The following is a 20,948-nucleotide window of genomic DNA, read 5'->3' on the forward strand; positions in this document are numbered from 1 at the left end:
CGGATGGATGCAGAGGGAGAGAGCAAACCTGCAGCCACCTTACCACACACTGCCCGAGCAAGTGATAGGACCGTGGCTTACACAGCAGTGAGCCAGCACAGACTGAAACAATGCAGGAATGCAGACTTCTTACCTGACTTCTGAGTCAACCCAGGGAGTGAGCCCCTCCACAGACACACTGGGCAAGCACAGCCACATGCCCTCATTATATTGGCTGGGGGGCAGAGGAGGACACTACAGCACCACCTTTCAGCAAAGCACACAAACAGTCCAGTACCTCCTACAACACCATGTTCTCCTAAACATATCCCCCAGGAAAGAGAACTGCAGCTATTCAAGATGGGCTGAGGGCAGGACCGCAGCCTATAAAGAGCAAGTACCCAGCAAGACAGATGGGACCTTATGGAGAGGTATTACCTGCAGCTCCCATTCTGCATGCCCCAGTTGGCATAAGCACAGAGCAGAAGGCTGCGACCACCTACCAAGTGACCTCAGCAGAGAGACCATACACCCACACACATTGCCCCATGCAGGAGGGAATGGGAGAGAGGGCAAGGGGCTGTGGAAATTGCAAGGAGAGATCTCTTAGCTTGGTTGCAGCTTTTTCAGCAGTTCTTTGCTTCAAAGCAATTTCACCCATTTAACTCTGTTTCCATTTCCCTTATGACCAGCAAAGAAGCAGCCTTCACAGACGTCTCTCCTACACCTTTCTCCTCAGTCCTTTTGGTATCCTGACAAATCAAAAAACATCTCCATGGAACAGACCCAGACTCCACCTATGTTCCAAAGCAACTAGGGGCCAGAGACTAAGAGACTCTCTGCAGAAAATTAAGTTCTTGAAGGACACAGGTACAGTTATGCACAACTGTTCCTCCCTATCATCCCAACTCAACAGAAAAGATGGCAACTAATAAATCCTTTGCTCTTCTCCAGAAGTAGATCAAATCCAAATTTTCTTGCTTCTGAGTAAAGTACTTCCCAAATGACAAAGAGTACAGGAAGGGGTACAGAAGGATGAAAACTTGAGTGGATATCACAGTATCACAGTATCAACAAGGTTGGAAGAGACCTCACAGATCATCAAGTCCAACCCTTTACCACAGAGCTCAAGGCCAGACCATGGCACCAAGTGCCACATCCAACCCTGCCTTGAACAGCTCCAGGGACGGCAACTCCACCACCTCCCCGGGCAGCCCATTCCAGTGTCCAATGACTCTCTCAGGGAAGAACTTTCTCCTCACCTCCAGCCTAAATCTCCCCTGGCGCAGCCTGAGGCTGTGTCCTCTTGTTCTGGTGCTGGCCACCTGAGAGAAGAGAGCAACCTCCTCCTGGCCACAACCTCCCCTCAGGTAGTTGTAGACAGCAATAAGGTCTCCCCTGAGCCTCCTCCAGGCTAACCAATCCCAGCTCCCTCAGCCTCTCCTCGTAGGGCTGTGCTCAAGGCCTCTCCCCAGCCTCGTCGCCCTTCTCTGGACACGCTCAAGCATCTCAATGTCCCTCCTAAACTGGGGGCCCAGAACTGAACACAGGACTCAAGGTGAGGTCTAACCAGTGCAGAGTACAGGGGCAGAATGACCTCCCTGCTCCTGCTGGCCACACCATTCCTGATGCAGGCCAGGATGCCACTGGCTCTCTTGGCCACCTGGGCACACTGCTGGCTCATGTTCAGGCGGGTATCAATCAGCACCCCCAGATCCCTCTCTGTCTGGCTGCTCTCAGCCACTCCGACCCCAGCCTGTATCTCTGCATGGGGTTGCTGTGGCCAAAGTGCAGCACCCTGCACTTGGAGCTATTGAACCCCATCCCATTGGACTCTGCCCATCTGTGCAGGCGGTCAAGGTCCTGGTGCAGAGCCCTTCTGCCCTCCAACCCAGCCACATCTGCCCACAGCTTGGTGTCATCTGCAAACTTGCTGATGACTGACTCCATGCCCTCATCCAGATCATCTATGAAGATGTTAAAGAGGATGGGGCCCAGCACAGATCCCTGAGGGACACCACTAGTGACAGCTGCCAGCTGGATGTGGCACCATTCACCACCACTCTCTGGGTCCGGCCCTCCAGCCAGTTCCTAACCCAGCACAGAGTGTTGCCATCCAAGCCATGGGCTGACAGCTTAGCCAGCAGTGTGCTGTGGGGGACAGTGTCAAAGGCCTTGCTGAAGTCCAGACAGACCACATCCACAGGCCTCCCCACAGCCACCAAGCGGCTCACCTGATCATAGAAGGAGATCAGGTTGGAGAGGCAGGATCTGCCCTTCCTAAACCCATGCTGGCTGGACCTGAGCCCTTTGCCATCCCTCAGGTGTGCTCTTATCACCCCCAGGATAACCTGCTCCATCAGTTTCCCTGGCACTGAGGTCAGGCTGACAGGTCTGTAGTTCCCAGGTTCCTCCATCCCACCCTTCTTGTGGATGGGGACCACGTTGGCAGTTTCCAGTCTCCTGGGACCTCTCTGGTGAGCCAGGACTGCTGGAAAATGATGGAGAGCAGCTTGGCCAGCTCAGCTGCCAGCTCTCTCAGCACCCTGGCATGGATCCCATCTGGTCCCATGGACTTGTGGGTGTCCAGATGGCTCAGCAGGTCCTGAACTAATTCCTCATGAATTTCCAGGGGAACACACTGCTCCCCGACCCCATCCCCCAGTTCAAGAGGCCTCTTGCCCTGAACTCCTTCCTCCTTACTGTTGAAAACTGAGGTGAAGAAGGCATTCAGGACCTCTGCCTTTTCCTCATCATCAGTTATAGTGTTCCCCTCCTGGTCCAGTAAGCAGTGGAGGCTCTTCTGGCCCTTCCTTTTAGCATTGATAACTTTATAAAAGTGCTTTTTATTATCCTTCACAGAGGTGGCAGCCTAAGTTCTAGCTGGGCCTTAGCCTCTCTCATTTTTCTCCTGCATAATCTGGCTACAGCCTTAAACACATCAGGAGAAACCTTCCCCTCCTTCCAGAGGTGATACACCCTCTTTTTCTCCCCCAATTCCTTCAGGAGCTGTTTGCTCATCCAGGCTGGTCGCCTCCCCCTGCGGCTCATCTTTCAGCACATGGGAACTGCCAGCTCCTGTGCCTTCAAGAGCTCCTGTTTAAAGTAGGTCCAACCATCCTGGACCCCTTTGTTCCCAAGGACTGCTGCCCAGGGGACTTTGCAATAAGGTTCCTAAGCAAATTGAAGTTTGCCCTCCGAAAGTCCAAGGTGTAGGTTTTGTTGTAGTGCCTCCCTACCTCCCTGTATATTGAAAACTCCACTAACTCGTGATCACTACACCCCAGGCAGCCTCCCACTGTCACATCTCCTACCAGCCCTTCTCTGTTGGACAGCAGCAGGTCAAGCTGAGCTTGACCCCTAGTAGGCTCACTTAACAGCTGGGTCATGAAGCTGTCCTCCATGCACTCCAGAAATCTCCTGGACTGCCTCCTCTCTGCTGAATTAAGTTCCCAGCAGATATCTGGCAGGTTAAAGTCACCCACAAGGACAAGATCTGATGACCTTGAGACAGCCTCCAACTGTTTGTAAAATACCTCATCTGTTTCCTCATCCTGGTTGGGTGGTCTGTAACAGACTCCAACCAGGATGTCAGATTTGTTAGTCCTCCCTCTGATTTTAGCCCACAAGCTCTCAACCCCTTCATCCCTCACCTCAAGCTCAGTGGCATGGAGTGACTCCCTAATATACAGAGCCACCCCTCCTCCTCTTCTCCCTTGCCTATCTCTCCTGAAGAGGTTATATCCCCCCAGTATAGCACTCCAGTCATGCCTGTCATCCCACCAAGTGTCTGAAATGGCAATTATCTCATAGTCACCCTGGTGGAGCAGGACTTGCAGTTCCTCCTGCTTGTTACCCAAGCTGCGTGCATTGGTGTAGATGCACTTCAGCTGGGCTCTCGATTCCCCAATTGTCCCTAGTTTCCTTCCCACTCTCTCCTTCTCAGAGAGAGTAATTGCCTCACCCACCCCCTTCAGACCTAGTTTAAAGCCTGCCTAATGAGCCCTGCCAACTCCAGTGCCAGGACTCTCCTGCCCCTCCTAGACAACTGCACCCCACCAGGATCAAGCAGGTCTGGCTCAGTAGAAGTTCCCCCAGGGTCAAAGAACCCAAAGTGCCGCTGCTGGCACCATCCCTAGAGCCAGCTGTTGATGTCATAGGTTCTGCTGTTCCTCTCTGTGAACTCCCTTGCCACAGAGGGAACTGAGCAGAACACCACCTGTGCTCCTGCCCCATCTAGCAATTTCCTCAGGGCCTTGAATTCCTTTTTAATTGCCCTGGTGCCCTTCTTCTCAATCTCATCCCTGCCAGCCTGTATTACCAGCAAGGGGTAATAACCAGAGGGCTGGATTAGGTTAGGGAGTCTCCTGGCGATGTCCCTAACCCAGGGGCACCAGGAAGGGAGCAGACCTCCCTGTGGGGTGGGTTGGGACGACAAATGGGTCCCTCTGTCCCACTCAAGACAGAGTCCCCAACAACTATGACCCTTCTCTTTTTCTTGTTCTTTGTGGAGCTGGTCACCACAGTTGGTGGGGACTGCTCCACCCTAGGCATCATCCCAGATGGCTGCTCCTCAGCCCTCTCATCCTCCCTGCCTTCTGCATGCAGGGCCTCATACTTGTTGTGCAAGGGCAGTGGAAGAGGAGGAGAGGGTCTTAAACTGGAAAGAGATCTGCACTTAAGCTAATACAGCTTTAGTGCTTCCTGCCTCATACTCTGACAGCTCCGGATTAGGAATTCTATACCGTGCTGCTCTGCAGACCAGAAAGGCACTTCTGCAGAGGTTACACTGTAAGATCAGTGGTCCTTCCACCTGCCCACATGTGAATACTCAGCTACTTGCAAAGCATGAAGATAAATGACAGCCATCCTGGAGCTAGCATCTCTTGAGATAGCACACATCTGCCTTCCAGCAGGAGTGCTGAAGCCCAGATTACTAGCTGAACAACAACATCCATGTGGGGAACACATACAGTTCTTGCCTTCACTGGAAATGCTTCTCTCACTCATCCAAATGACAGCCATGGTAGAATACAAGTCACTATGGAACAGTGGCATGAAGAAGAAACACTACATACAAATTGTATGGGACAGAGCACATCTGCTGAGAAGGAAGACACAGTGAAAACAAACTGAGTGATTCTACCAGCTGAACATTCAGAGAATCAGATATTCATAGGTTCCACACTCTGGGGCACTGTAAAAAGCAAAGCTTACACTTAACCAACGTTCACCCAAACCACAAAAGTGTAGGCTCAAGTGCACTTTCATAGGTGATGTGGACAAATTCTTCATCATCGACTCTTAAACTGATATTACAGGATCACAGGACACTAGGGCTTGGAAGGGACCCAAAGAGATCATTGAGTCCAACCAAATACAAAAAGGAATAAACTCAATTTAATACATTTAATTTAAATGTCACTCTTTGAGAGCGTGCACCTCCATCAATGATTTTAACTCGTGGAGGCAAGAGTTGTGCATTCCTATTCACAGCTCTTCACCATCAGTGAAGCACAAAGCATTCAGTCACTTTCTGCACATCTCACCTAAGTAAAAGGAAGTCCACAACTCCTGACTGTCTGACTGCACCAGGGGCTGTGTGAACCACTGGTCTACAACTGACAGGCAACCCAAGATACAGACGTGTGCCTGAATCAACAAGCAGGCTGTGACAGCATTTGGGAACTGTGAGGAATCTGTTTATCAGCCCTGAACTGTAGTTTCTTCCCTGATTTAAACAGTATGTTCAAAATCCAGCTACCCTGATTTTACTGGGGATCTTTTAAAAGATAAGTAAATGTGTTTACTTGCTGTGGAGGCAAATGGTTAACAGAAGGCAAAGGAACCACTTTCTGCCACAAATGTTTGCCTAGAAAAGAAAATCTAGACACAGCTCTCTTTGCCTGAGAAAACAGATTTAAAAGCTAAAAAATGAAACCACAACTAACCAGAGCTAAAGCTATTTTGGGAAGTTTTCCTCTGAGGTCACGTTTCAGGTTGTCCTTTAGGAACAGACAGACTGGAGTGTCTACAGAAGGGCAAAAGCAAACTGATTCCCAGGAATCTTTACAAAACTTAGATTTACTCTGGCATGTTTCTTCCAGTACATTAAGACTCAAAACATTGAGGACACAGAAGGGTGAGGGCACAGCAACTCTTCACACCAAAACATGAATGGAGATTAAGGTATTTGTGCTTGCAAGACATAAGTGCAAAACTCTCCTTTATGTAGCTCTCAGAGCAGCTGCATGTACTGCTTCATACCATTACAGTCATTAGAGAAAACATCTTGCTCTTCTGCCCTAGGGATGCTGACTCCAACAGCTACTGCAGCTAACTCAAACTGTTAACTATGTTTTCAGTGGGAGCTGGGGAGGAGGTGGGAATCACCTGTCTCATCCTCCCGTTTCAGATAACCCTCCCACACACCAGCAAATGAGAGCATTGCCTAGGCTTTATAGGCAGAGAGCAGCCAGGAAGAAAGGGAGCTGGGGGTGCTGGGACAGAGGAGCTGCAGAGGAGGCAGCAGTGCCCAGGTGGGCAGCAGAGCCAATGGCATCCTGGGCTGGCTCAGGAGCAGTGTGGCCAGCAGGACAAGGGAGGTTCTTCTGTGCCTGTGCTCAGCACTGGTCAGGCCACACCTTGAGTGCTGTGTCCAGTTCTGGGCTCCTCCATTCAAGAGAGATGTTGAGGTGCTGGAAGGTGCCCAGAGAAGGGCAGCAAGGCTGGGGAGGGGCCTGGAGCACAGCCCTGTGAGGAGAGGCTGAGGGAGCTGGGGGTGTGCAGCCTGCAGCAGAGGAGGCTCAGGGCAGAGCTCATTGCTGTCTACAACCACCTGAAGGGAGGCTGTAGCCAGGTGGGGTTGGGCTTTTCTGCCAGGCAACCAGCAATAGAACAACGGGACAGAGTATCAAGTTGTGCCAGGGGAGGTCTGGGCTGGATGTTAGGAGGAAGTTGTTGTCAGAGAGAGTGATTGGCATTGGAATGGGCTGCCCAGGGAGGTGGTGGAGTGGCTGTGCCTGGAGGTGTTGAAGCCAAGCCTGGCTGGGGCACTTAGTGCCATGGTCTGGTTGACTGTCTAGGGCAGGGTGCTAGGTTGGGCTGGATGATCTTGGAGGTCACTTCCAACCTGGCTGATGCTGTGATTCTATTCTACCACACAATAAATACAATTCCTCCCCACCACAACCCTAGGACAGCTCAGGCAGCTTTATGGAGCGATTACACATCCAGTAGATAATGTTGTCTCTATCTTAAACAGCTACCCACTGCCCAGTTCTCATTCCTCACAGGCTTTCACCCTGGGAATTCACTTGTGTATGTTAACAGGCAAGATCAGAACCATCTCTTTTGATACATCAGTACTAACAGGGCACAGAGCTTCCCCTCAACCGCCACTGAGATGTTATTCTTTCAAGGGCACTCAGCTTTCTACAGAAGAGCTCCCCAGCCCCAGCCTGCTGCCCATCCCTCGAGCACAGCACTTCTCCTCCTCAGCACCTGAATCCGCGTGTCCCACCCTGCCCTCAGCAGCCACTCCGCGGGTCCCCCCCTGCCTTTCTCTCGCCCGCAGAGCGGGAGGCGCTGCCGCAGGTTACCTGGTGCGATCTGGCGGGCACGCTGTTTACCAGACCCTCTGTGTCGGAGGGCGACTTCTGCGGAGCCTGCTTAACCGGTGACATCAAGCTCTCAGATGTACTGCAGCTGACGAGGTGGCAGAGCAGAGTTTGCACGACAATGTTCAAGAGGCACAAAAGGGGAAAACAAAACAAACAAAAGAACACAAAAAACGAGTGGTGGAAAGGTGAACGTGGCAGATGATGCCAAAATAAACATGAACAGAATGGATTCTGAAATGCACACAGTTCTCCATCTCTCCCCAGATAATTCTCTCCCCTTCCTCGCAGGGTCTCAGTGGTAGGCAACACGAACAGAGGACAGCAGCTTCTCCAAAATGCCTGCTCCCTAGATATTCCCATTCAGCCCAAAAGGTCTAGAATCAAATGTGTTTTCTTCACTGAGGCTTCAGCCTCAGTCAACCCTGGTAAAGAGGAATTAACTTCTAACTAACCTACGAAGCAAGCGTGACACCGATGCTACAGTGAACACCTGCAAGAGCCACCAGCTCTCCACACCAGAAAGGTACTTCCTACCAAACTCTGCCTTAGTTCCCTTGCTTTTGGCTGGGCTACAGTACCAAAGTAATTCTGCCCACTCAACAGGCACTAGTCTCTGGAGAATCCTATGTGACATGTAAGATATATGCCCTGATATAGCTGCTTGAATACTTTCTCATACAAACCTTGCTTTTCAAACAAGAAAACTGTCTGGTAGTGAGAACCAGGACTCTTAAAAGAAGGTTGCCAGTTCTTACTCTCTGCTTCTTCCCATCTGCTTAAAGCAAGACTAAAAACAAGTCTGTGGCAGACAGAAATTAGTATCACAGAGCTAAATATATGAGCAAATGCTCTCAAAATTTCTGTTAGCTGCTTCTGGGCAATAGAATTATGGGCCTCTTAATGCTAGGTGTACCTCCTCAAGCAGCTAGGAAAGAAAACTGGTCACCTCCTTGCGTGCAGACACAGGAGTTCCACTCTCTACCTAACCTTTGACCACTGGGCGTCCTTTTCCCCAGTGTTTGTAGACAGACACTGTACACAGCCAAGTACAGAAACAAACCAATGAGGACAGTAACATTAAGCAAACCACCTCCTCGCAGGGCAACAATTTTTTATCCTTTGGTAGTCTAACCATAGAAAACTTCACTCCTCATAAAGGCAGCAGTAAGGAAAAAAAGTACTGCCCCCGAGACATCACAGCAGGAGGCATCTACTGTCTCAGAGACAAAACTGCTGTTCCCAAAATTATGTAATCAGGAGCTGGTCTATTCACATGCTCTACTCACCAAATTCCTCAGATCTATACTACATAAACCCCATAATTCTGGTTTAAGCCACTAATGTACTTAGCTCACTGCAAGCTTTCAAACACCTGAGCTGTCTAAGCTAGGGAGCACCTACAGGCAATGCACTTTTACTTTGGCACTGAAAGAGCTTGAATCGCCTGTGCTTCAGTCCATGGACTGGCAAGCTCACTGTCGGAAGAGATGGAGGGACACCATTTGGGATAAGCAGCAATCCCACCCTAGTCAGACACGAGACAATGAAACCCAAGCACCCAGTGAAATGCATCATCCCTTTGCCAACATATTCCAGCACGAATTACAGTGAAGTTATGTTAGTAGAGAGCTAGCTGGTTAGTTAGCAAAGGAAATGTGTACACACACACACAGGTATTAACAGCAACCACCAACTTGATTGATTAGTTACCATGGTGTCTAGTGGGCCTGGAAGGGAAGACCCAGCCCTGTTACATTCCCAATCTGGCGTCTATATCAGGGTCTCTGTAAGGAGAGGAAGGTAAGCAGGATCCGATCCCAGCACACCAGGGCAGAAAGGAGAAAATAAACAAAACACCAAAGTCAGAGCATGGCCATGCAGGGGTTCCAGGTGCCACGCAGTGCCCCAGCCCACCTCAGCTCAAGGCAGAACAGCTATGGAAGAGTGAGCATATCTCACCACCACCGCGCACTGAGTTAGCATCATGTGGAAGACAGGCTGCACGTTTGGAAGAGGTCGCAGCACACTTAGTTTCTCTTTACATGTCATGCAGAGCTGGCATGGTCAGTGAAAGCAGTATTTAACCTTAATTACCTTAACTACCTTCCCAAGTCAGCAGTTAATTCTACTACAAGAAATTACAATGCACAAACCACCGCTTCAGGTCTTCATCAGGGAGATGCTGGAGAGCAGATCAGAGGGAAGCAAGGCAAGTGGACCCCTCAGGCATACCGCTGCAGGCTTTGTTCAGTTTAGGGGAAGGACACATGCAGAAAGGGAAAACCAGGCTGTCCACACAGTTCTGAGCACACACAGCCACCTTTGCTATATTTAGCCTTACCGTTGGGCAATAGCCAACTGACTTTCTCTAAGCTCTCCAACTGGGAAAAGGACAGGGCAGAGTTTAATTTAGAAATCCCCACAAGATTGTTTTTTGAGTTATTTCCTTTGATCCCACAGGCAACCCAATGAACCTGTAGGAAGCAGGAGTATTTATTGGGGAAAGAAGAGAAGAAAGTTGTAAGTTTGGGCTTTGTTTCTAAGACTACATAGGTAATTTTCTTTGTTGTTATTAGAAGCAAATTACCAACTAATTAGAGGAGAAAACAAGGATGTGCCTCCCCCACCAGCACCAAGCTCCATCACCACAAGACTCAAGTCTGACTTTGTTAGCTCTCGTTGCTTTTTCATGTTCCCACTCAAAGATCTGTGCTGCGCTTTGGAATCATCTTCTCAACACTAAAAACTTTGCAGGGATGGTAACTGCTATCAAAACCAGACAGCAACGAGAACAGATGCAAAGTGGGTATTGTTGCCTTACTTTGAAGCGTGTGATAGAAGGCATTTTGGTGAGTATACTTCCAAGTTCAGAAGCCAAACACCAGCAACTGAAAGACTCAATCTTAAATCTCAACACGGAGCACTCCTCAAAAGTGCATGTGTGGTTACTTCTCCTTTGGGGGCTGGGGCCAGGAGTGGGAAGCAGGGCCGGAGGCAAGGGAAGGGGAACAGACCAGAGCTGGGGAACCTTGGATTAAACATTGTTAGAGCATATATATGCTTGTGGCTGGGAAACGATTTCAACACCTAGCAACTCTGAAGCGCAACTCGTGGTCAGTGGGTCCTTGCACAGTGCGATCGCTAAAGACAGAAGACCAGTGTTACACACGGTCATACCCCACCTCTAACCAGCCGCCAAGACCTAGCTGAAACAACTCCTACCCGCCTCTAAGCCCTCCCTCTGATCCCGCTGCCGTTCCTCGCACCATCCACAGGTGAGGAGGAGATCTCTTACCCAGAGTATCGTTTTTTAGAGTTGTTCTTTCTGATGACAAGACACACGACAATAGAGATGAGCGGTGAGAGACCTGTGACCGTGCCGATGACTATCCCGGCCACCATGGCGACGGGGAACGCAGGCAGGCTGTCTGGGGAGAAAAGGGAGAAAACGCTCAGCTCCTCTGCATCCTCTGAGTAACACAAGTGCAAACCACAAATGCTCTTCACCCTGGATTTGTTTAGAGCAGAAGGCACTAACGTAATACCCAGGAATTGTAACATGTAGTCTCAGTGGTAGGGAGAGCAGGCAGCCAGCAGAACAGCATACGAAGAGAGCACACACCAACGTTTGTAATGCCACTGTCCTTCAGAAGAGAGTTTATAGTGAACCAACAGCCTTCACGTCTCATTTTGTATCAGAGGGGGAAAAAACGCAAGTTGCATTCACCTGGCAGTTCTCAGGGAGGTCAGTAGGAAAAGGCAGGCACACTTGAAAGCAGATTTGAATGCAGCACATTGCTGAGAGCTGAAGGTTGGCTGTTCTCTGGGTACTGTGCAGCAAACGGCCTTGTTACTACCCATGCTCACTCTCAAAAGTGTTTGTAAGTGACTCTCACATCTCATAATACATCTCTGTATATTTCTATTGAATCAGTCTTTCTCTCCTTAAACCAGGATCATTGTAAGACACTAGAAAAGCGCTTAGAGGAACACATCAGGAATGGTGTGGCCAGCAGGAGCAGGGAGGTCATTCTGCCCCTGTACTCTGCACTGGTTAGACCACACCTTGAGTCCTGTGTTCAGTTCTGGGCCTCCCAGTTTAGGAGGGACATTGAGATGCTTGAGCATGTCCAGAGAAGGGCGACGAGGCTGGGGAGAGGCCTTGAGCACAGCCCTACGAGGAGAGGCTGAGGGAGCTGGGATTGGTTAGCCTGGAGGAGGCTCAGGGGTGACCTTATTGCTGTCTACAACTACCTGAGGGGTGGTTGTGGCCAGGAGGAGGTTGCTCTCTTCTCTCAGGTGGCCAGCACCAGAACAAGAGGACACAGCCTCAAGCTGTGCCAGGAGAAATTTAGGCTTGAGGTGAGGAGAAAGTTCTTCACTGAGACAGTCATTGGGCACTGGAATGGGCTGCCCGGGGAGGTGGTGGAGTCACCATCCCTGGAGCTGTTCAAGGCAAGATTGGACATGGCACTTGGTGCCATGGTCTAGCCTTGAGCTCTGTGGTAAAGGGTTGGACTTGATGATCTATGAGGTCTTTTCCAACCTTGGTGATACTGTGATACAATATTGCTTTACTTGTGTTTTCCCTAGTGTAATTTTGGCTAAGGAAGAGGAGCCAGTTGGACATAGAAGATAAAGAACACACAGACTACCATTCTAGTCTGTCCCCATAAGAAACAATGTGGCTCCCTTCACATCATATTTAATGCAAGGAACACCTTAGACCAGGGGGTCTCTTTAGACACTCCATGCTATGCTAGCTGCCTGCACCAAATACAGGTGAATTAGCACAAGATCTCTCACGTGTTCAGCCAGTTGAATCCGGATTCAATACCACACTGATGTCACACCAGCTTTAAAATTAAAGTGCTGGCTGCAGCTAGCATGGGGCTTTTAGTTGGATTGCATCATGAGAGGCTTCCTGTTTCCAGTTGCTGCTTTTAGTTTCCAGTTTTGGTCTTTTCTGCTGTGGATTCTGGATTCTGGTCTTGCTTCTGCTTTTCCTGTGCTTTTCTGATAAATAGGCTCAGGTAATCGTACTTTGTATCACCTCATTAAACTCTTTTATCTCAGCCTGGGGGTGTGTGTCGTTTTCCCTCTCATCTGTGTGGTAGGGGCTTGCTTGTGAGCGCAGGCTGCCTTAAACCAGAACAATCTAGTTTGGTGCCCAGTGTAGGGCTTTGATAAAGAGGTGAGAGAATTCAGTTTTGCTAAGGTAATTTTGTCCATATTATTTGCTTTGCTATTTTCACAGTGGTAAGGCATTCAATGCATTTGTCTTTCTGGTTCAGCTGCATACCACATTTGTACTCCATGTGGTGCCCTCTGTGGTACTGTGTTTCAGCTGAAGAAAATGGCTTAAAGCTATAGTGTTAACTGTGCTGGCTACTGGTATGTCTTGCACATTAGTCCACTGGTCACTCAGTTAAGCTGGTAGTCACATGCTGTGTTACCATTTATCAATAATTTCACCCAGCTGGCAGATGGAACAGAGAACTCTTTTTCATCTTTTGAGAGTTTCAAATATCCTTAGGACACAAACATCAGCCTGTTGCTGTTACCATGTCCCCTAAGTGTATTCCTGGTCTTGCCCAGACTAATATAAATTCTCTCAAGAATACCACCTGGAGATCTGCCCCAAGAGTACTGTGCTAGTTAGAAGCAAGCTGGAATGTTTTGGTAGAAGAACTTGATAACAGGCAGTGGAATGAAAACATGGTGTCTCCTTCTCTCACAGTCACGCTGAGAACTCTGGGAAGAAGAAGTAAACTTTCTCCATTTTGTCTCTCACTTCTGCCTTTGCCTTCAGACCTGGTCACATCTCATTAACCTTGCTCCTACTAACCTTGCTCCCTAACCTCTTGGCTGCACCTCTCTTCTTCCTGAGAACTGGGGTAAGGTTGAGAGGGCAAGGGGAGATGTTGGGGTGGTTTGAAAGCCCCTCCTGGGGACTCAGGTTTCTGGGAGGGGAGTTGTGCTTTTATATTGTTTATCCTTTGTATATTTCTGTATATAATTGTATATAACTGTATATATTGTAAATAGCTGCTTGTAAATTCTGCTAGCTGTAAATAAATTGCTTCATCTATATTCCCAGGGTCCATCTGAGTTAGCTGGGGCAAATACAAAGTGTGGGGGGGCGGGTAAGAGCCCAAACCATCACATTTTTAATTGGCGCCCAACGTGGGGCTAGATATATTTGAGTGATTGGAAATTAGCTCTGGGAATTAAGATGAAGCTAATCAAGCAGCTATTGTACTTGGTGGGGATTATTGTGTGGCCTGTTTTCTGTTTTTTTGTGTACAATTGGATCAAAGATCAAATTGGTTATTTCTTGCTTCATGTAGTTTTTAAGAAGGTCAAAGCTAAGCTTTCAAGCATGTTCTGGAGCTGGGGTGATTTGATTCTTGGTTATGCTGGTTTTAATATCTCTGAGAATATTACCAAGAATATTACAGGAGCTTTTGTCAATAATGTGACAATCAATGGAAATTCTGCTTTAAATACGGCTCTAATGAGAGTTATTCAGCCTAAGACAGGAATTCCAACTGTTTGCCTAGGCACATGCTCGTGTAAAACTGTTTTTCTACTCACAGTTTTTAATATTTGCCTCATGATTTTAATATTCATATTAATTTTGGCATTATTTGTGAAAAATTCTAAACCAGCTTCTGTAAGAGCTAGGAAAAATTCTGTCTCAAAACCACATTCAGTAACAGTTTCTCAGCAATCTTCTTCCCCCCAGGCAGCCTCTGCTCCCTCCTCTGTAGGTTCTGGGAATTCTGCCAATGTAAACAATAACAAGGATAACAAAAACAACGGGCAGAGTTTGGCAGGTGCCCCAGGAGGACAGCCAGGTACCCAAAATCAGAATGTTCCTAGCAACAATGATAACACGTCAGGGTTGGCAGGCATCCCAGGAGGACAGGCAAACAATCCCACTAATGCTGGTAACGCTAGCCCAGTCAGTCCAAATCCTAATGACACCAGCTCAGCCAGTTCGAACCCCCAGCCAGCAGACCAGAACCAGAGCCCTGTAAACTCTAAGGCAGATTTGAACTCACAAGCTCCAGGTCAGACCCCCAATGATTCAAACCCTCCAGGTCAGACCCCTAATGATTCAAATCCTCCAAGGCAGACCCCTAATGATTCAAATCCTCCAGCAGAAGTACAGCAGATTTATTACGAGCAGCAGGGTGTGCAGGAGAGTAGGAGCAAGTGCTTAGGCTGATGGTCACTGCCAAACAAGAGTAAAGTTCCAGCAAGCTGGTGAAATGTTTGGGAAAAGCATGCTGTCAGCCCAGAAATTCCTGAGGGATACAAATCACTGCAATGTGTTGGGGGCCTGGCCCATACCTACCAAGTCTTCCTCAGTACAGTCCAGCACACACAGGGGACAGAGGTCTTTGAACCTACTGGCAGAGCAGCAGGCAAAGCAGCTGCACTGGAGAACCAGCCTGTGCCAGTGTCAGTTGCCTCTGCACAGAAAAGAAAATATACAAGGAAAGCATTTCATCCTGCAAAGGATGATGATGAACAGGGTTATCACAGGAACAAGAGGAAGAGCCAGAGGTGGTCATTCAGTCTTTCTCCTTGGCCTCTAAAGATGACCATGGACACACAGTGGATGAAATGACTATCAGACTTCATCAATACAAAGGAAGTCTCTTTTCCTCTGCCCAGGTCTGTGCTTCAGCTCTGAAGAAACTCTCCTGGGAGGTCCATGAACTCAAAAAGAACATGTCCTGCTCCCCACCTGTACAGTCCCTTGTTTCAGTTATTAGGAATAGGTGCCTCCCTGTCCAAGAGAGTGAATCTGGGAGGTACACACCACTGTGTAGCCTGTGCTTTTAATTATATGACAACAGGAAGAACATGAGGAAATGGAACGGAAAACTCACTTCAGTCCTAGCTCCCCAAGTCTGTGAATGACAAGGAAATCCTCCACAGAAGAATGCTGCATCAGTTTCCAGTGGAAAATTGCCCAAAAAAGGAGCAGACAAGCTGGTACTGCTTCTGATCTGCCTGAAAGGACTCCCAAAGCATCTTCACAAAAGGCAAGTGATTCCAGCCAGAATTAGAAAGGCCCTGCCTCCAACCAGATGGAGGAGAGCTGCGTTTATTGGATCCGATAATTTGGCAAGATCAACCCACAAGAGCATGAAACCTCAATAGATACAGGCACACAGTGTACTCTAATGCCAGCAAAACTATGAAGAGTGGAACCCATTTATACTTCTGGTGTGACAGGAGGGTCCCAGCAGCTGGATGTGCTGGAAGCAGAGCACTGGAATCCAAGCCACAATTTGCTTTCACTTGGAGAGATGGAAGGAGGAGTCACTGGAATCAACCACCCCGGGGTGGAAACAAAGCCCCACCGTTGGTATTGATCAAGGGCTGGTTCAGACTGTACTAGAACTTCAGAGCATCTGCAGCAAGAAGTCATTGAGTACCACAAGGAGATCTCATCTGAGTGAGAATGGACAGTGAACGACATACGATACACGCTATATGAGGTTATTCACTGCAGGGCATGACATAGATCGCTTAGAACAAGGGGTGCAGAATGCCATGGCTTTAGCCAATCGAATCTGCTGGTGAGCATTTGATACCATGCTGATGTCCTGCCAGCTTCAAAACCAAACTTCTGGCTGCAGCAAAGTATCATGGGGCTTGTAGTTCAGACTGTAAAGTCAGAGGCTTCCTGTTTCTGGTTGCTGCTTCCAGTTTGTGGGCTGGGATGCTGGTCTTTTCTGCTGGGCTGGCTGCAGGCTTGGGCTCTGAGGAGTCTCTTTTTTTGTTGGCTTCTGCTGCTGCTTCTGCTGTGCTTTTCTGTGAAGCATGCCAAGGTGTCATCTCATTAAACACTCCTTATCTCAATCTAGAGGCAGGGGCAGGGGTTTGTGTTACTTTCCCTTCCATCTGTTTGTGAGGGGTTTGCTTGTGAGAGAAGGCTGCTGCAAAGCAGGACAAGATCCAACAGGTGAATCATTTTACATAGAAAGATCTCTCTCAGATACCTGCATCTGCTCATCACAGAACTGCTGAGATTGGAAGGGACATCCTGAAATTGTCTAGTCCAACCCCCTCCTCAAGCAAGGTCAGCTAGAAGAGTATGCTCAATACTCTGTCCATTCTGGTTTTGGCTACCTCCAAGGATGGGAGTTTTCATAATCTTTTAAGGCAACTTAATCCAGTGTTCAGTCACAGCAAATGTGTTATTTTCCTATGTTCACACAGAATTCCCTGTGCTTCAGTTTACACCGATTGTCCCTTGTCCTGTCAGTACACACCACCAAAAAGCCTGGCTCAGTCTTCTTTAGATCCTATCAACATCTATAAATACCTGGTGAGAGGATCCCCCTGAGCTTTTCTTCTCTTCATCAGGCTAGACAACCCCAGCTCTCTCAGCTTCTCCCTGTGTGAAAGGTGATCTGGTCCTTTATTCATATCAGTCACCCTTTGCTGGACTCATGCCAGCAAGGACCACAGACTGTGCTTATACAAAGCATTCCCAGCAAACGTTCAGTCTGTAGACCAAGCTCATTTTGACACACCTATCTAGGATGACACTGTTCATTTGGAATTCAGGAGCTTCCAGGTGAAGGGTTGCCTGATTTCTAGCTGTTTCACTGATCACACCACCATTTGGCTCACATCAGCAGCTTTCCTAATGCCCCAACACAGTAATAATACAGAGTCTTAGTAAGAAATTAAAGATGAAGACATGACTGCCACAATTTTGGGGAGACATTTCTTCTTTCCAGAACCTTTTGGCAGTCTAAGATCCATCTGCTATGAAGGAAGAGAGTCCTACAAATGGTAATACTTTTCAGGCACCTAAGACTGCGGCTGCATTTGAGGGCTGTGCAAAAAGAAACCATTTCATTTTGAGGCATGGAAGAAGAAGAAATGCCCTAGTTTGTCCTTTTTCACCTTTCCAAGTGCTTTTGCAGACAGTTATTCCTGCATTAAAAGAGACATTCATTTCTGCTAGCAGACTAGCTGTTGACTTGTACACAAGGAAAAAAAAAAAAGTCCTTATTTTTTCAGAGCAAGAAAGTAAGCAGTAAGCCAAAACCACAGTCACAGAATCTCTTAGATTGGAAAAGACCTTCAAGATCGAGTCAAATCATTAGTTTCACACTGACAAGTGCTTGACTTGAGCAGCGTCGGCTGAAATACTGCTATCAGCTTTTCTTAGTTTTGTTGTTTCCTTGAGCCAGGTGGTGTTCTCTGACTGGTTGAGAGTGAGTAAAGGACAGCAGTTATCTTCTAGGACAAGCCTGTACAAAAAAAAAATGCCTCTGCACACAGAACTGGAGTTTGGCTCCATTGCTGCTCAGAACACAGTCCAACAGACTACAGCAGAGCTCACACAGTTTTACAATTACATAGGGCAAAATTTTCTTGCAGTTGTGGAATGCCAAAAAAACACAAGAATTCCTCCCGAGCGCATGAGGAGTGAAATCACCTCACTGCAACAGCCCCAACTGCATAACCAAACAACACCTCTGACAGCTCACACTTCACAGCTTCACACAAGCCAAAACTACTGCCTTCCCAGAACACTTTTCAGTAAATCTCACCCCAATTCAAAGCGACTCCCATTTTGGTTGGACATGTGTTAGTATCAGCTTTATGAAGGAGGCAGGAAACTGAAGTTTTCCACTGCTGCTAATTATAAAGATTTTAATATGACAATGCCAATTATTTTCCCCATGAAAGTTCGGATCAGAGATGCAGCACCTTCAGATAATACAAGCTCTCTTGAATACACTGTCAAGTAGCTTCCTACTACAAGCAGAGACAGCCTAACGTAAGGACTTGAGATTCCCTACGGATTTCTCTCATTTAGGCTTTGAACAACAATCCTCTCTAGAATCAGGTGCACAAGTGAAAGAACAGTCCTTATCCCTGCCTGTAGGACTCTTCCAGCATACTTCATGGAGCTGTTTGTGCAACATCTATGTAGATACTGCAGTGAAAATCAGCTGAATGATGCCAAGGTAGCAACTTAAAAACAGCTAAGCCAACTGGGAACATGTTAACTGTTTAATCAAAAAGCTAAGGCTAATCAAGCATCTATGAGATCATTTAAATCTGTAAATACATATGTGGCTGTCTTAGATATGTGTCTGGTAGGGTTTTGGTAGCAAGGGAGGGGTCTACTGGCACAGCTCCTGTAACAATCTTCAAGAAGCTCCCCCAGCTCCAAGTCAGAGCCTTGCCTCTGGCCAAGGCCAAGCCGAGCAGCATCTCCATGTTAACATATTTAAGAGGAGAAAACTGCCGGCAAGTTCTTTTGCTTTGGAGGTTCTTGTGTTTTGGAGAGGAGTGGGATGTGAGAGACACTACCATGCAGAGACAGAGGTAAGAAGGGAAGGGACACACACAGAGACACTGTGCTGGAGCACAAATTCCCCTGTGGCCCATGATGAGATTGAGCCACTGCACCTCCTGGAAATCAGCAGTGGGGCAGAATCCCACCAGCAACCTGTGGAGTACCCCACACTATAGCAGAGGAGAGCTGTGAGTTTTCCTTGAGGAAGAAGAAGCAGCAAAGCCAACATGAGACAGACTGACCATAACCTCTGTTCCTCACCCCTCTGTGCCTCTGGAGGGGATGGGGTAGGAAACTCAGGAGCAGAGCTGAGATGAGGAAGAAGTGAGAAAAGGGGAAAGATTTTAAGATCTAGTTGTATTTGTTACTGTCCTCCTCTCACATAATCGGTATATTATTATATTATTATTATATTAGGTTTTGTTGCTTAAATGAAGTTGATTTTATTTCCCCAAGTCTAGTCTGCCTTTTGCCATGACCATAACTGGGGACTGAGCCCTCCCAGCCCTTTATCTTGACCCTTAAGCCTTTTATTTTCTTCTCTCCCTCCCATCAAAGGGGGAAGGAAAGAGTGAGCAGCTGTGTGATGGTTAGTGCCAGCTGGGTGGGCTTAAACCACAGCAGTGGTTTTGAACCATTTACACCACCAGACTTATGATTCAGAACAATTATATGTAGGCATAGCTTAAAAAAAAAGACTTTTCACTCTTTTTTAACTATAGAAGAGTCCACATGTATTTATTTCAGTCCAAAAGATTTCTCCAGCTCAGTTCAGCATGAGCCACAGCCTGTTACAACAGCAAAACAGCAGTTTCAAGCTACGCGAGAATGCAAGACAACATTTACAGCTCTAGCTTGAAAAATCTGTTTTCCAAGTCTTCCTAAGAGTCTGAAGCCCTGCTTCCCCTGGATCTTATCTTCAGTAACCTAGTGATTACCCACTTGTTGTAACTTCTGATCACACTCAAACCAAGTCTTTCCTCCTACAGGTTCTCTTCAGAAACAGTGAGATTCTCCTGCCCAGAGGCTTGACCTATGGGGAAGCCAGCATGCAAGTCTGTTGGAAAAAGAGACAGCTGAGTTAGTGTACTGACGGCAGTCTTCGTTTGCTTACCCTGGCTTAAAATCTGAAGAGGCTTTACCAAAACAGCAGTTACTTTACTGCTTCTTCACAGAGGCCATCGATACATCATAACAAAATAAACTCTGTTGTACACAGAATTCAAACTAAAGAGGAAGTCTTAAGTGATGGCAGGATCCCAGAGATCCCATCCAAATCAAACTGCTCTTTGAAGACAATAGTTAGATATAGACCTTGCCTACATAAGTATATGGAATGACCTCACGAGCAGGGCTACACACCTGTTACAGCAGCAGTTATCCTTCTAGTTTGAACACATATGTCAGTATCTACCCTAACAGACTAACATCTAATGGAATAGCTAAATTAATTAATGTCAGTGCTGACATAACATTTATTCTTGTCCTTATTAAACGTACACAGATTTGGAAATCTGATCACTGTAAGAACCATTTCAGTCCCACTTGGCTGACCTCCAGAACAAGCAAATGGTCTGGAAGGCCAAAGGCAATAAAGAGCCAAACTGACACACAGAACGTAAGTGCTCACCAACTGTGATCACTGTTACCAGATGCTACCCAGAAGCCTTGAATGACTGCCCATAGCTAGCCCTGCAGTTCATACAGGTCACCATAGACACTGAAGAACACCCAGGTGAAAGACCGAACACACGTCCCAAACAAACACCTCTGCAGGGAAGACAGCAGTATTTCACTGTAAGTCACCACATGCTCAGGCTGGGTTACTAGTTTCCTTTCCCAATATACATATAAAAGGTGGTTTCTCAGAAGAAGACTCTGACACTTTCTCTGCCTGCTACTCGGATTTCAAAAGTCATCTGAACTCTTGATGTAACATAACATAAAATTCACAGGACTTAGAAATAAGGAGATGGATTTTCATCAAGGCTTCCATCAGG

General features: G+C 47.5%; 1 protein-coding gene across 2 annotated transcripts in view; it reads right to left on the bottom strand.

Moving 5' to 3' along the window:
- Window positions 1-20,948, bottom strand: part of MPZL1 (myelin protein zero like 1) — a 50,952-nt gene that overhangs the window by 1,390 nt on the left and 28,614 nt on the right. The window contains exons 4-5 of one of the 2 annotated variants that reach the window (XM_064152241.1): window positions 10,897-11,029; window positions 7,581-7,686 (exon numbers count right to left, since the gene is read on the bottom strand). In XM_064152241.1, the coding sequence (XP_064008311.1) occupies window positions 7,581-7,686; window positions 10,897-11,029 (239 nt within the window). Of the gene's footprint in view, window positions 1-7,580; window positions 7,687-9,990; window positions 10,076-10,896; window positions 11,030-20,948 lie in introns of those variants that run through there. The other variant, XM_064152242.1, reaches the window with a different exon arrangement.

The sequence above is a fragment of the Pogoniulus pusillus genome, chromosome 12 (genome assembly GCF_015220805.1).
Source record: "Pogoniulus pusillus isolate bPogPus1 chromosome 12, bPogPus1.pri, whole genome shotgun sequence".
Lineage (NCBI taxonomy): Eukaryota > Metazoa > Chordata > Aves > Piciformes > Lybiidae > Pogoniulus > Pogoniulus pusillus.